The 15,068-nt window shown below is 24.9% G+C and overlaps 4 protein-coding genes across 4 annotated transcripts in view; 2 read left to right on the top strand and 2 right to left on the bottom strand.

Moving 5' to 3' along the window:
• Positions 1-617: 617 nt before the first annotated feature.
• CYP513A1 (cytochrome P450 family protein) lies at positions 618-2,249 on the top strand (the record flags this gene model as incomplete). Its single annotated transcript, XM_001134554.1, has 2 exons — positions 618-674; positions 777-2,249. The coding sequence occupies 2 exons, from the start codon at positions 618-620 to the stop codon at positions 2,247-2,249; spliced, it is 1,530 nt and encodes a 509-aa protein (XP_001134554.1).
• A 4-nt stretch (positions 2,250-2,253) lies between these two features.
• DDB_G0282149 (hypothetical protein) lies at positions 2,254-9,178 on the bottom strand (the record flags this gene model as incomplete). The annotated part of the gene is made up of 4 exons (XM_635236.1): positions 2,254-2,297; positions 2,330-2,344; positions 2,488-7,464; positions 7,498-9,178. The coding sequence occupies 4 exons, from the start codon at positions 9,176-9,178 to the stop codon at positions 2,254-2,256; spliced, it is 6,717 nt and encodes a 2,238-aa protein (XP_640328.1).
• Positions 9,179-10,031: 853 nt separating this feature from the next.
• On the top strand, positions 10,032-12,741 carry nvl (AAA ATPase domain-containing protein; the record flags this gene model as incomplete). Its single annotated transcript, XM_635235.1, has 2 exons — positions 10,032-10,215; positions 10,322-12,741. The coding sequence occupies 2 exons, from the start codon at positions 10,032-10,034 to the stop codon at positions 12,739-12,741; spliced, it is 2,604 nt and encodes an 867-aa protein (XP_640327.1).
• Positions 12,742-12,840: 99 nt separating this feature from the next.
• The window catches only part of ptpC (protein tyrosine phosphatase), a gene marked incomplete at both ends in the record, with an annotated part of 3,074 nt that continues 846 nt past the window's right edge, over positions 12,841-15,068 (bottom strand). Inside the window, 2 exons of the mRNA XM_635234.1 lie at positions 12,841-14,204; positions 14,306-15,068. The exon at positions 14,306-15,068 is cut by the window's right edge and continues 846 nt beyond it. Of these exons, the coding sequence (XP_640326.1) occupies positions 12,841-14,204; positions 14,306-15,068 (2,127 nt within the window). The remainder of the gene's footprint in view (positions 14,205-14,305) is intronic.

Below are 15,068 nucleotides of genomic sequence, written 5' to 3'. Positions count from 1 at the left end.
ATTAAACAGATCAGTTCATGAAAAATTACAACAATGGTATAGAAAATATGGATCAATTTACAGGGTTAGGACTTTCGTACAAACAAAATATCCTAATAATAAGAGAAGCATTAAAATAAATAAAAAAAAAAAAATAATAATTTAATTTCTTTTTTTTTATTTATTTTTTTGTTTTTTTTATTTTTAAGGGACATAAAATAATAAAAATTTTTTTATATTATAATAAAAAATAAAAAAATAATAAAAAGTTAATAAATATTAAATTAAATGGTTATAATGAAAATAAGAAATTTATAAAACTTTAAAAAAAAAAATCACAAAGAATATTTATGTGTATTTAATATAATATTTTTTATATTTTTTTTTTTTTTTTTTTAATCACAAGATAAAAATTAAAAAATCTCAAGTTATTTAAAATTTTATTATTCATTGAATTTTTAAAAAAAAAATTTATTTTTATTTAACGGAAATTGTTACCACCACACTTTCACTTTTTTTTTTTTTTTATAATTTTTTTTTTTATAATTTTTTTTTTAATAATTTTTTTTTTAATTAACCAATTTTTTTTTTTAGTATCATTGACTATTAAATAAAAAAATAAATAAATAATTAAAGAAATGAATTATTTAGTTGGTTTAGTCTTAATTTTTACAATTTTTTATTTTTTCCTCCAGGTAGGTTTTTAAAAATAAATAAAAATAAATAAAAATAAGTATAAAGTAACTAATCTTTTTTATTTTATTTTTAATTATTTTTTTATTTTTTTTTAATAATAGAAAAATGATAAAAATATGAATTCAAAAATCCCAGGACCAAAAGGAATACCAATTCTTGGTAATTTACTATCAATGAAAGGTGATCTTCATTTAAAATTACAAGAATGGTATAAACAATATGGAGTGATTTACAGAATTAAAATGGGTAACGTAGAGACTGTTGTATTGACAGAATACCCAATAATTAGAGAAGCATTCATTGGTAATTCAAATTCATTTGTTAATAGATTTCAAAGAAAGAGTAGACTAAAGCTTAACAATGGTGAGAATTTAGTGATTGTTAATGGTGATATTCATAATAAACTAAAGACATTGGTATTATCGGAAATGACAAATCAAAGAATTAAAAAGTATGAGACTAGTTTCATAGATAATGAAATCAAGAAATTATTTAAAGTTTTAGATGAACATGCAGATACTGGTAAACCAATAATATTAAATAACCACATTAAAATGTTTTCAATGAATATTGTACTTTGTTTTACATTTGGTTTAAATTATTCTTATCCATATGATGAATTTGAAAAAGCATCTGAATTTATAAAATTAATGGTTGAATTTTTCAATATTGCAGGTCAACCTATCATTTCAGATTTCATACCATCATTAGAACCATTCATTGATACCTCAAACTATTTGAATACATATAAAAGAATTTTTAATTATACAAGTGATTTAATTACAAAATTTAAAAATGAAAATGAAATTCATAACAACATCAACGACAACAATAAAAGTTTAGCTGATAAACCAATTCTTTCAAAATTATTACAATCATTTGAAAATGGTGAAATTTCATGGGATTCTGTTGTTAGTACTTGTATTGATCTTCAAACTGCTGGTGCTGATACTTCTGCAAATACAATTTTATATTGTTTACTTGAATTAATTAATAATCCAAATATTCAATCAAAAGTATATGACGATATTAAACAAGCAATAATTCAAAGTAAAGAAAATGAAAATCAGAATGATAATGAGAATCAAGAACAAACTGAAGAAATTATAACATTATCATTTAATAAATATCGTACATTAGCACCATATTTATCAATGGTAGTTAAGGAAACATTTAGAAAATATCCATCTGGTACAATTGGTTTACCTCATGTTACTTCAGAAGATGTTGAATTAAATGGTTATAAAATCTGTGCTGGTACACAAATCATTCAAAACATTTGGGCAACTCATAGAAATGAAAAACAATTCTCTGAACCAGATTCATTCATTCCTGAAAGATTTATTTCTCAACAACAATCTGCAAACTCAAATTTAATTCACTTTGGATGTGGTGTTAGAGATTGTATTGGAAAATCACTAGCTGATTCAGAAATCTTTACAATGTTAGCAAGTTTAATTAATAGATATGAATTTACTAATCCAAATCCATCAACACCATTAAATGAAATTGGTAAATTTGGTATTACATATTCTTGTCCAGAAAATAAAATAATAATTAAAAAAAGATTTTAATCTTTTAATAATAATAATAATAATAAAAATAATTACAGAATACTTTAACTTTTAAATATTAAATAAAAAAATTAATATACTACTTATACTCAATACTTTTTTTTTTTAAAAAAAAAAAATAATAATAATTATTAAGTATTAATTTTATTTAAATAATTTGAAACTATATCGATTTCTTCAACAATACCATCAATATGACATTTTGTAATTGGTTTATAATTATTAATTAAATAATTACAAAAGTCATGGTTGATTGATATTGATTTTGTTACTGCTAAATAAAGTGGAGTTTCACCTATATTTGTTGGAGTATTAATTAAAGATTTATCATTTGAAGTTGATAATAATGAATCTACAATTTGTTGATTTTGATTTCTTGAAGCGAAATGAATTGCTGACCAACCTAGTCTATTCTTTTTTTCAATGTTTACTTTTTTATTTCCCTCCAATGTTAATAAATATTTAACAATTTCAATTTGATTAAACTTTGCAGCATATTGAATAGGTGACATTTCTAAACTTGAAATACTACAATTAACATCTGAACCATTTTCAATGAAAAATGTAACCAATTCTAAATTACCAACCATAATTGATCTTATCAATGCAATATTTAATAATTTTGATGATAAAATAACATTATTAACTAACCATTGAATTATTTCTAAACATTTATAATCAATAGCAAATGATAGAGGTGTTTTTTCATAAGGAAATTCTATACTACTACTATCTTCATTTTTTAAAGCTAAACTACTAGAAGTTCTTAAAACACTACTATTGTTTAAATTATTTGAATTTAAAGTTGCCTCATCAAATAGTTGAGGATATTTCACTAAAAACCATCTAAAAGCATGATTAAAACCTGAACAAATAACTCTACAAAGTGTAATATTAATTGAATTGGAACTACTATATAGATATGATTCAGATTTGAATGAAAAGTTTATAGCTTCATAATCTTCAAAGTATTTCTTTTGATAAGTTTCCATTTTATAATCTGAAAAAATTGGAGCAAGTGTTTGAATCACTTTACCAATATTTTTAATTAATGCAATATAATAGAGTCTTTTTAGATTTTTAAAAATCATTGTAATATTAATGGTTTCTTTGTAACGATCTAATTTCGATAGCATATCAGTTTGTTGTTTTTGAATGATTTTCACTTTAAAGAAATCTTTTTTAATAGATTTTGCATATTCTTCTTTTTGTTGATGATTTTCAATTAATGATTTATTCAATTGGTATAATAAATCAAAGATTTCATTAATTGATACTAAATGATCTTGAAAATGATCCGATACTATATCAGAGAAATCAATTCCTTCAAGTTCATCCAATAAATCAATTACCAATACATCTTTGGTAAGTATTTTCTTTGCAACAACTTGTAAAGCTTGTTTTTCTATATTTTTTTTAAAATTATATAAATGATTAACCTTTAAAATCTCTAATTGATCATTTCTTAAATTTGAGAATAAACTATCTCTAACATATTCTAGTTGATGCTTTTCAAGTATTTGAGCTATATAGACAAAGGTTTCAATTTGATTTAATTCTTTAAATTGTTTTACCAAATCAAGTGATTTAGAATCTGGTGGATAACCATAACCAAATAAAATAAATCTTTGTTTAATTGAATTTGATTTACATGCTTCAATATAATTTTGGAAAATTATTAATGTTTCATTAAATTCATTACCATCAATATCTAATGAAAAATCAAATAATAACAATAATATATTTGAGCTTTTAAGATATAGTGGAGTTGTTGAACTATCACATTGTTCAGCTAAATACCAAAATTGAAAATCATATTCTTGATTTCTAATATTATCAACTTTATAATTTGTTGAAATTTTTGAAGAAGAATTTATAATTTTTCTAAAGTTTTGAATATGTTTATCAACACCACATACATTTACTTTAAATGTTGATGAATATGTAATATTTAAATTTGATTGACTTGATATTAATGAATTACTTGAAACATTAATTGGTGTTGTTGATATACTATTGTTATTACTATTATTATTACTATTATTATTATTATTATTATTATTACTATTATTAATAATATTTTCATTATTATTTTCATTATTTGAAATTAAACTTATTGATTGATTTAAATTTAATAATTTTAATGATGGTGTTAAACCAGATATTGATGTTAAATTTATACAACTTTCAAAATGAATTGATAATGCTACTGGTAATTGTAATATAACTTTATCTAATGTTGATATTTTATTTGCAATCAATTCTAATAGATTTGGAAAAGTGAATGTTAATTCTCTTGAAACTGTTTTACAATTTGATATATTTAATTTTATAAGATTTGTTTGTTTAGTTAGATTATCCCAAAATTTTGAATCAATGATTGAACCATTTTCTAAATTTATAATCTCTAAATTTGGTGTATTTAATTCAATGATTTTTAACATTGGACAATCAGTACAACTTAATTCTTTTAATGCATCAGCATTTAGTTTTATCATGTATAAACATGAACATCTATCAAGACGAAGTCTAGTTAATGAGTGCATTACTATAGGTGAGGAAGTAGTTCCTAATAAACCAACTTGTGAAACTGAATCAATACTACTATCTGATAAATCCATACGAACGATCGCTCTAATTATAAATGATTTAAAAAATTGATATTTTATTGTTGACGCACCCTTTAATGATACAAATCTAAGTTCTTTACTTGTTTTCAAAAAATCCAATAAATACTTTTCTTGAGGTGGTGTTAATTTTTTGAAATTAACTTCTTTTAACAATTGTTCTAATAAACAATCGGTTAAATTATCCTTTCTCTTTTCCATTGGTGGTGTAGTGGGTTGTGGTATTTGATATGATGGTGGTTGTTTACTACCCATACCAAATAATTTACTAAATTTATTACCAACACTACTACCTAAACTTCCATTTGTATGTATACCTTGAGCATTTATTGTTCTTGAACCTGAATTTGTTAATGAATTTGGTTGTTGTAGTGATTCGATTAAATTTGGTTGAGATAAAGATCTACCATCAATAAAATGATTTAATTGACCCAAATCTGATAAAATTTGATTTATAGTAGATTGTTGTTTCTTTATAATATCTAATTCTTCAATAGCTCTATCAGGTCCAAATTTACCAGATCTTAAAGATGATTGAATTTCACTTATATTTGGAATTTCTCTAGACTCTAAAACGAATGAATTTGAATGGATTGAACTACTCAAAGATGAAATACTACCATAACCACCATTAGAAGTCTCAAGAGAACTTGAAATTTTTAATTTTCTATACTTTTCTATTAAAAACTCTGGACCATTATTGAATTCATTTAAAAATGGTTTATAACGAATTGCAATCATTGGTTCCAAAATCTCTAAAAGTTCAATATGAGTTATTGGTTTCTTTCTATTCTTTTTAAATTCATTTTGTAATCTTGTTAACTTTGAAAATAGTTGTTGAATAATACCAGGAGCAAATGATATACCAATAATTGTCTTTTTCTCCATTTGTTGTTGTTGTTTATCCTTTAATCTTTCACCAATTTTATTAAAATGATTAATTGATGCTTGATGATGAAATTTCAAATTATTTAACCAATTATTTAAAACTAAATCTAAATTTTTCTCAAGTATACAATCTTTTACATCTTGGTGAACTGGATCATTCATTTGTTTAAAAAGAAACAAAACGGTTTCAACCTGTAATGATAATTTATTTGATCCTAAATCCTTTGAAAATGATGGCATAAAACTTTGATCTTGATCAATTGCAATTAATCTATACATTTGTTTGGTATTATTATTATTATTTTCACTATTATTATTGTTATTATTATTATTAGAATCAATTGTATCATTTAAACATGGCGAAACTATATAATTTCCTAAATTACCATCACCTGGATTAAATAACATTGCAGATACTAAAATTTTTGATAAATTTGATGGATCTAAATGATTTAAAATTTCTGAATTTTTTGAAAGTATATCAACCAATGGGTCTCCAACAATCCCTTGTGTTAATAAAACTGGTACATTATTTATTGATCCAAGTTCACTATATGGTGATAAATAACCAAAAAGTAATTCTGATAATCTTGAAACAGCTAATTCTGTACCTGGAAATTGTGGTTCAAATTTACAATAAATTCTAAATCCTTTACTCTTTACAAATGGTACAGATCTTGCTCCATGAGGATTTGATTTTATTGGCGAACCATCATGATGGAACAATTGACGCCAATGTTCAATTGAGATTACTCTTTCACCTTCTGATGTAGTTTTTAAAACTTTATTACCTGTTGCTGGACCTGAATAACCACTAACTAAAGGGAAAATATGGTCTAATGAAATCTTCCAAATTATTTTTGGATTTACATAAGATAACTTTGAAAGGTATGGACGTAACTCTTGTCTACTTTCCAATGATAAAGATTTATAATAGTCATTGATTTTTTGAGGATTTGTTAATGCACCAGCACCCATATCAATTAGTAATTTAAATAATTCAAAATTTTTATTATGTACACTTAAACCTAATGGTGTACACCAACTACTATTAGATTCTTCGATATCAACTCCCATACACTGTAAAACTTTTAATTGTGATAAAATATTGGCATTATTTGAATGAATTGCAATATGAACTATTGAACCAACCTCTTCATCTCTAATTTGATTAATTTCATCAATTGTTAAATGAACAATCTTTGCAAAATCTCTTAGTAAAATTTCAGATGCACCCTCTTTAATTAAGATAATAAATATTTTCTCCTTGTTTTTATACCATGAATCATGTAATTCAAAATATTTAAAATTTAATTCCTTATCATTAGTTCCAAATCCAATTCCAGAATTTAACCTAATCAATAGAATCTCTAACCATTTAATTAAATATTGATTTGAAGGGAATGAATCAGTACCATAATTTGTTTCAAGTATTAACTCTTTAATTGTATCTTGTAATGATTGATTTGGTGGTGACCATTTTTTAAATTCTCTTGATTCCAATTGTTGAAATATTTTATCTAAATCTTCAGAAACCAAATGATTTGAAAGTAATTGTTTAAAATCAAACCCTCTACCATACATTGAAACCATTTGTTGAAGTGGATCAGAATTTAATCTCTCCAATGCTTGATAATAATGCCCAGTAAAAGGTAAAATTTGTTTTAATAATTCTTTATGTGACATTCTACAACCACTAGCTTTTAATATTTTTTTAATCATTATAAATCTACCAAGCATTAATTTTATCCAACCTGGTGAAAATTTAAAAGGTAATCCCAAATCTTGATTTATATTTGATATTATTTTTTCATTATAAATATTATTATTATTATTATTATTATTATTATTATTATTATTATTATTATTATTATTATTATTATTATTATTATTATTATTATTATTATTGGTGGTCGTTGAGTTATCATTAATTTTAATTGGTAATGATGCTTTAATAAATTGATTATATATAATTTCTTTTTCACATTGTTTAATTAACCATTCTAATAAAAAGATATTTGGATGATGTTTCATAAATTTTGATATTATATTTTCATTAATATATTCATTCATTAATGGTAAACTAAATAAAATATTCTTTAAACAGATATCATATCTTTCGTGATTTGAAATACTACTGATAACTTTTTTCACTTCGTCACATTCCATCGATTCATCATTATCAATACCAACTATCATATTTGAATCCTTTGAAATAATTAAGTTATCTGCTTTATAATCTGTTGGCATTAATAATAAACTTGCTAAAATGTGTGAACTAAAACTTTCTCTATCTAAAACACTATAATCAATAGGTTTTTTAGAACAACCACCTAATCTATCATCGGAAGCACCATCTACTACAACTTGACTTGAATTTTTTTTATTATCACAACAACCACTACCACTACCACTATCACTATCACCACAACAACCACTACAACCACCACAGCCATTTGATAGAAAATCAAATAAACTTTTTCCCTCCATAAATAATGAACCTTGAATGAAAAGTGGTCTTTGATGTTGGAGTGCATTTTCTATCCTTCTTTCTAATTGAGGATCAATATTAAAAACATCACGAGCATTCGTTAAACAGTGTCTTGCTTTTAATTTAATTAATTCTCTTCTTTCTTCAGAGTCATTAATATCTGGTGGAAGAATTGGTAGCTGATTAATAACCAATAGTTGAGTTGGTACAATATATTTATCAGTTTCGAAAAGTGTTTTATAAAATTGGAAAACTGCATTCTCTTTTGCTGGTCTAAGTAAATGAGAACCATTATCAACTTTATAGTAGACAGAGTTTACAACTCCTCCACAACTAGTACCATTTTCATTCTTTTTTTGATATTCATACTCTTTTGGATTATAGGATGCAATTTCATAGGCTTTATCCAATGAAATTTCACGATAAATTAAATCTTCACCCAATATCAATGGATTACATTCTAATATTCTTAATGATTTTCTACTACCATCAGTTTCTTTATAAATTACTCTTTCAACCAATTGACTAATGAATAAATTGTAACCATTAATTAATTCATTTAGTAATGGTTCGATTGGAGTTTGTTGTAGGCTATCCTTTATTAATTGTTGAAATTTAGCAATTCTTTTTTTCAGTGGATCAAATATTTCACATGATTCACTTGGTTGATTTATGAAATTAACTCTAAAATCCATACATGTTGATAAAATACTTTCAGATGGTCCAGTTTCACTGATTATTTGTTTTAACGCTTCACTTTGTTGATGAGTTAAATTTGATTTATGATTTTGTTCATAATATTTATAAATACTCATTTTAATTTGTTGATAATTTGCTGGCTCTGAAATTTCATTTATATATTTATTTAATAAAAATTCTAAATTTTTATTTTCATTTTTAAAATTAATTTCATCACAATCCATTATTTTTAATATTAATTATTAATATTATTATTAATATTATTTGAAATTTTTTTTTTTTTTTTTTTTTTTTTTTTTTTTTTTCAAAAAAAAAAAATAATTAATTAAATAAATAAATAAATAAATAAATAAATAAATAAATAAATAAATAAATAAATAAATAAATAAATAAATAAAATTAAATTTTTAAAGATAAAAATTATTATGTACGTTAATGGTATAAATAGATATACAATAAGGGGTTCTTTTAATTTGTTTTTTTTTTTTTTTTGATGTTGGATAAAAAAAAAAAAAAAAAAGAAAAAAATAATTAATAGGAAAAAAACATTTTTTTTTTTTTATTTTGTAGGCCACACTCACACAGCTACAAATTAACAAAACATAACATATTGTATGAAAATATTTTTTAACTGACCCCTCCAAAATTAAAAATAACATATCTTCAAAATGAGATGAGTTAAAAATTTTTTTCCAATCAGCACACCAACACCCACCAAACACAAAAAAAAAATAAAAATAAAAATAAAAATAAAAATAAAAATAAAAAATAAAAAAAAATAATAAAAAAAATAATAATTACAACATTCTTGGTGATGAATTATAAAAATTATAATTTTTTAGGTGAATAAAACCCAACTGCGATTCCAAAAAAAGAAAGAAAATTCTTATGGCTATTTATAATTTAGAAGTCTTCCCATCAAAAAAAAAAAATAAATAAAAAAAAAAAAAAAAATAAAAAAAAAAAAAAAAAAAAAAATAAAATAAATTTTCATCCAAAAAACGAGCAATTTTTTAATCGTTTTTTATTTTTAATTTTTTTTTTTTAATATACAACAGAAATAAAAAAAATAAAAAAATGGTAAATAAAAAATATACTTCTGGTCAAAATGAAAATGAAAAGTTAATGGATAGAATTGAAAAATTAGATTTAAGTGAGTCAAATATTTTAAACAATGATTTTATTACAAATGAATTAAGAAAAGTCTATCCGGAATATAACAGAAAACCATTAAAAGGATTTAAACAATTGGTTGAAAAAGGTAAATAATTAATAAAAAATAAAACAAAATATACTATTAAAACTATATAGTTTATTAATATTAATATTTTTTTTTTTTTTTGGTTTTTTTTTTATTTTTTTTTTAGCAATGAACCAGATTATTAAAAACCTTTCGTCTTGTGAATCATCAGAGAACGAAGATGGTGATAATAAAATGGAAGAATCAGATGGAGATGATGTAGAGATAATTTCACCACCACTACCACCACCATCATCAAATATTTTAAATGAACAATTAACATCACAATACAAACAAAATATTAAAAATACACCACCAACAACAACAACTACAACACCAGCAAAAAGAAATAGAGATGAAAATATACCATCAAATGTAAATAGTAATAATAATAATAATAATAATAATAATGCAATTAATAGTAATACCACAACAAATAATGTAAATACACCAAACTCAAAACCAAAAAAGAAATTAAAGAATAGTTCAAATGGTAATAATGTATTCCAATTTTCAAATAATAATAATAATAATGGTAATAATAAAGATAATAATTTAAGTAATGGATTAATACCAACAATTAATTTTTCAAATCTTGGTGGTGTTGAATCATGTTTAAGAGATATTAGAGAACATATTGAATATCCAATTTGTCATCCAGAGATTTACTCACATTTAGGTGTTGAACCACCAAGAGGTATTTTATTACATGGTCCATCTGGATGTGGTAAAACCTTATTAGCAAAAGCAATTGCAGGTGAATTAAAAGTACCTTTGTTTGCAATATCTGCAACTGAAATTACAAGTGGTGTTAGTGGTGAATCTGAAGCTAGAGTTAGAACATTGTTTAGCAATGCAATTGCACAAGCACCATGTATCATTTTTATCGATGAAATTGATGCAATCGCTCCAAAAAGAGAATCTGCTTCAAAGGATATGGAAAGAAGAATTGTATCACAATTATTAACTTGTATGGATAGTTTAAATTATTTATCATCTAACAATTCAACAAATGAACCAAATGAACAAACTGAGCAACAACAACAACAACAACAAGATATAATTGAAGTTGATTCACAAGCAACTACAACAACTACAGCATCAAATAATAATAATAAACAACAAAAAAATGATTTTAAAAAAGGACATGTAATTGTAATTGGTGCAACAAATAGACCAGAATCATTAGATACAGCATTAAGAATTGGTGGTAGATTTGATAAGGAAATTTGTTTAGGTATACCAGATCAAACAGCAAGATGTAAAATATTAAAGGTTATTACATCAAAGATGAGATTGGAGAATAATTTCGATTATGAAGAGATTGCAACATTAACACCAGGTTATGTTGGTGCAGATATTAATTTATTAGTTAAAGAAGCAGCAACCAATTCAGTAAATAGAATATTTACAAGTAATTTAAATGGTGCATCATCATCATCATCATCATCATCATCATCTACTACTAATATAAACAATATTGGTTTATCAACAGAATTATTAATTTCAAAAGAACCATTAGAACCAGAGAAATTGAATAGTTTATATATTGAAATGATTGATTTTAAAAAAGCATTGAAAAAAGTTGTACCAGCAGCAAAAAGAGAAGGTTTTGCAACTATTCCAAATGTTACATGGGATGATGTTGGTGCATTAAGTGGTGTAAGGGAGGAGTTAACCAATTCAATTCTTAGACCAATTAGATATCCAAAGAAATATAAAAATATGGGTATTGATTCGCCTGCCGGTGTTTTAATGTATGGTCCACCAGGTTGTGGTAAAACCCTATTAGCTAAAGCAATCGCATCAGAATGTCAAGCTAATTTCATATCAGTTAAAGGACCTGAACTTTTGAATAAATACGTTGGTGAATCTGAACGTGCCGTACGTCAAGTATTCCAAAGGGCAGCAGCATCATCACCATGTGTTATCTTTTTCGATGAATTTGACGCATTGGCCCCAAAAAGAGGTGGTGGTGATGGTGGAGGTAACCAAGCTACTGAAAGAGTTGTAAATCAATTACTCACAGAAATGGATGGTTTAGAGAAACGTTCCGAAGTATTCATAATTGCTGCAACCAATAGACCTGATATTATCGATGCTGCAATGTGTAGACCAGGTCGTCTTGATAAAATGGTTTATGTTCCATTACCATCACCAGAGGAAAGATGTGAAATCCTTAAAACTCTCACTCATAAGATTCCAATTCACCAAGATGTTGATCTAATTAAAGTTGGTACCGATCTTCGTTGTCATTCATTCTCTGGTGCTGATCTTTCATTATTAGTTAAAGAAGCAGCAAATCATGCTATTAGTCGTGGTTTCGATAATAACTCTACTGAACCAGATACTGTAACAATGGAAGATTTCATTTTCGCTCTCTCTAAAATTAAACCTTCCGTTTCCAGAAAAGATGAATTAATGTATGATAAATTAAATAATGACATTAATAAATCTAGAGATAAAAAACCAAATAATTCAAATAATATTCCAATAACAAATAATATCCCAATAACCAATAATAATAATAATATGATAATAAATTAAATATTCACAAAAAAAAAAAAAAAAAAAAACATGTTATTTTATTAAAGTATTTACAAATTTTATTAATCGTTTTTGTTTTGTGTTTTTTAGAATGAAATTTTAAAAACATTTAATTGGTGTAACTCTTGGTGATTCACAAGAATCATTTTCATCTTTATCTTTTGTACCATTATTATCGCTATTTTTGTTATTATTATTATTATTATTGTTGTTACTATTATTATTATTGTTTTTATTATTATTAGAACATTCAGAATTAGTTGAAGATGATCCACTGTTGTTACTATTAAACAAAAATGAGCCATTAAATCCTCCACCTGAAGAACCATTGTTATCATTATTATTATTATTATTTAAAAAATGTGAAAAACCACTACATTGTTGATTATTTTTTTGTTGTTGTTGTTGCTGCTGTTGTTGTTGTTTATTATTATTATCATTATTTTTACTATCTTCAAATAAATGACAAGATGATAAAGATGTTACAGGTGGAAATTTAATGCTATTACTACTCATATTTAAAGGTGGATTATCATTTAGTTGTTGAGATGATTGTTGTTGTTGTTGTTGAAGGTTAAGATCTAATTGTGGTTGAATTTGAAAAGGATGTTGAAATTGTTGATTCTTCGGTATTGATATATTTGTTGAATTTAAAGGTGAAGGTGAAATTTTAATTGATGATTTTGAAAAAGGATTATCTTGTTGTTGTTGTGGTGGGAATTTTAGAGTTTGAGTCATTTGGGTTATAATTGATAAGGAGGCGATCATATCGGTTGAAGGTGAAATTGAAGATTGAAAATCTTTTGGTGTAAAGGTTAATGGTGGTGGTATTGAAATATCCAATCTTGGCATTGGTGTACTTTTAATCATTTCACAGGATCTTCGTTTCGATGGAGATGAAAGTGAACGAATACCCATATCGGTAAGTACATCATTGATAACCTTGAAAATGAAGATGTATTGGTCCAAAGTTTGAACCATACCTCTACGTTGTCTTCTCAATTCTAAAACTGAATCCTTGATTGAGATGTTCATTTGAGATGGATCATTTCCAAATCTCTCAATCTTTGCCATATTTATATTGATGCTAATGAATGTACCCGATCGTCCAATGCCTGCAGAACAGTGGACTATAACTGGACCATTAGTATTTTTAGCACTACCTCTCGCTTTGAATGTATTGACCATAACCGAAAGAGTTCTAATGTGTGATGATGATGGAGGTGCACCACAATCTGGCCATTGTGTATAATGTAATAAAACTACCTCTCTTGGAAATTCCTCTCCCTTTTTATATAAATGTAATGAACTAACTCCAATATCTTTAAACATAACTTTCTTATGTAAATGAATCCAAAATGATCCATACTCTTGTGCTTGTGAAGTTTCTGGATAATATACATCTGCTTTCTTTTTACCATTTTCTTCTAATTTTGTTAAACATACAATTACTGATGATCTCTCTATAAAATTTAAAAAATAATATAAAAAAAAAAAAAAAAAAAAAAAAAATTAATATTTTTAAAAAACTATTTTATCTATAACTACTACCAATACTACTAACCTTCCCAAACCATTCTCCAAAAATCTTTAATAGTTGAAGGGAGTGGAGCTTGACAAGCAATATAATATCTATATGAATTTGGAACTTCACCATTAATATAGTTTGCATTTATATAATCTCCATCACCACTTTCAATTGGTGTAAGACGTACTCTAGTAGATTCATTAGGTAAGACGTCATGATATCTATTCTTTCCATAGTTATTTGGTTGAAGAGCACTGAAAAACTTCTCTTCATCATGTTTCCTATTATCCAAGTCATTATGACTGTAATGTCTTTGATGATGTTTGTGTGATTTCTTTGAAGCCATCTCTGGTTTCTTTATCATTTCAAACTCTAATCTCATTTTTTCCCTATCTTCATCCAATTGAGAGAATGAGGTTTTTAATGAGGGTGGTGGTGAAGATGACATACTATTACTTGAAGAGGTAGATGTGGATGTAGTTGATGCCGATCCACTACCACTATTTGATAATGAAGAGTTTGAAAAAAGTGAAGAAGAAGAAAATGAAAATGGACTTGCATTTGGTTGTGCTGGACTACTTGTACTTGTATTCATTGGGTTATTATTGAGGTTGTTGTCCACAACTGTTGATAAACTTGAAAGATTTGCTTTCTTGTATTGATGTTGTTGATGTTGTTGCATTTGTTGTTGCATTTGTTGTAATTGTACCTGTGCTTGTGTTGGTAATGATGATGTTGATCCATTTAATCCACCAACAATGCCAGCATTTGAGCTATTATTATTATTATGATGATTATT

Source organism: Dictyostelium discoideum (assembly GCF_000004695.1).
Source record: "Dictyostelium discoideum AX4 chromosome 3 chromosome, whole genome shotgun sequence".
NCBI lineage: Eukaryota > Evosea > Eumycetozoa > Dictyosteliales > Dictyosteliaceae > Dictyostelium > Dictyostelium discoideum.
Note: the sequence above shows the minus strand (reverse complement) of the source record. Positions and strands in the feature narration are given on the sequence as shown.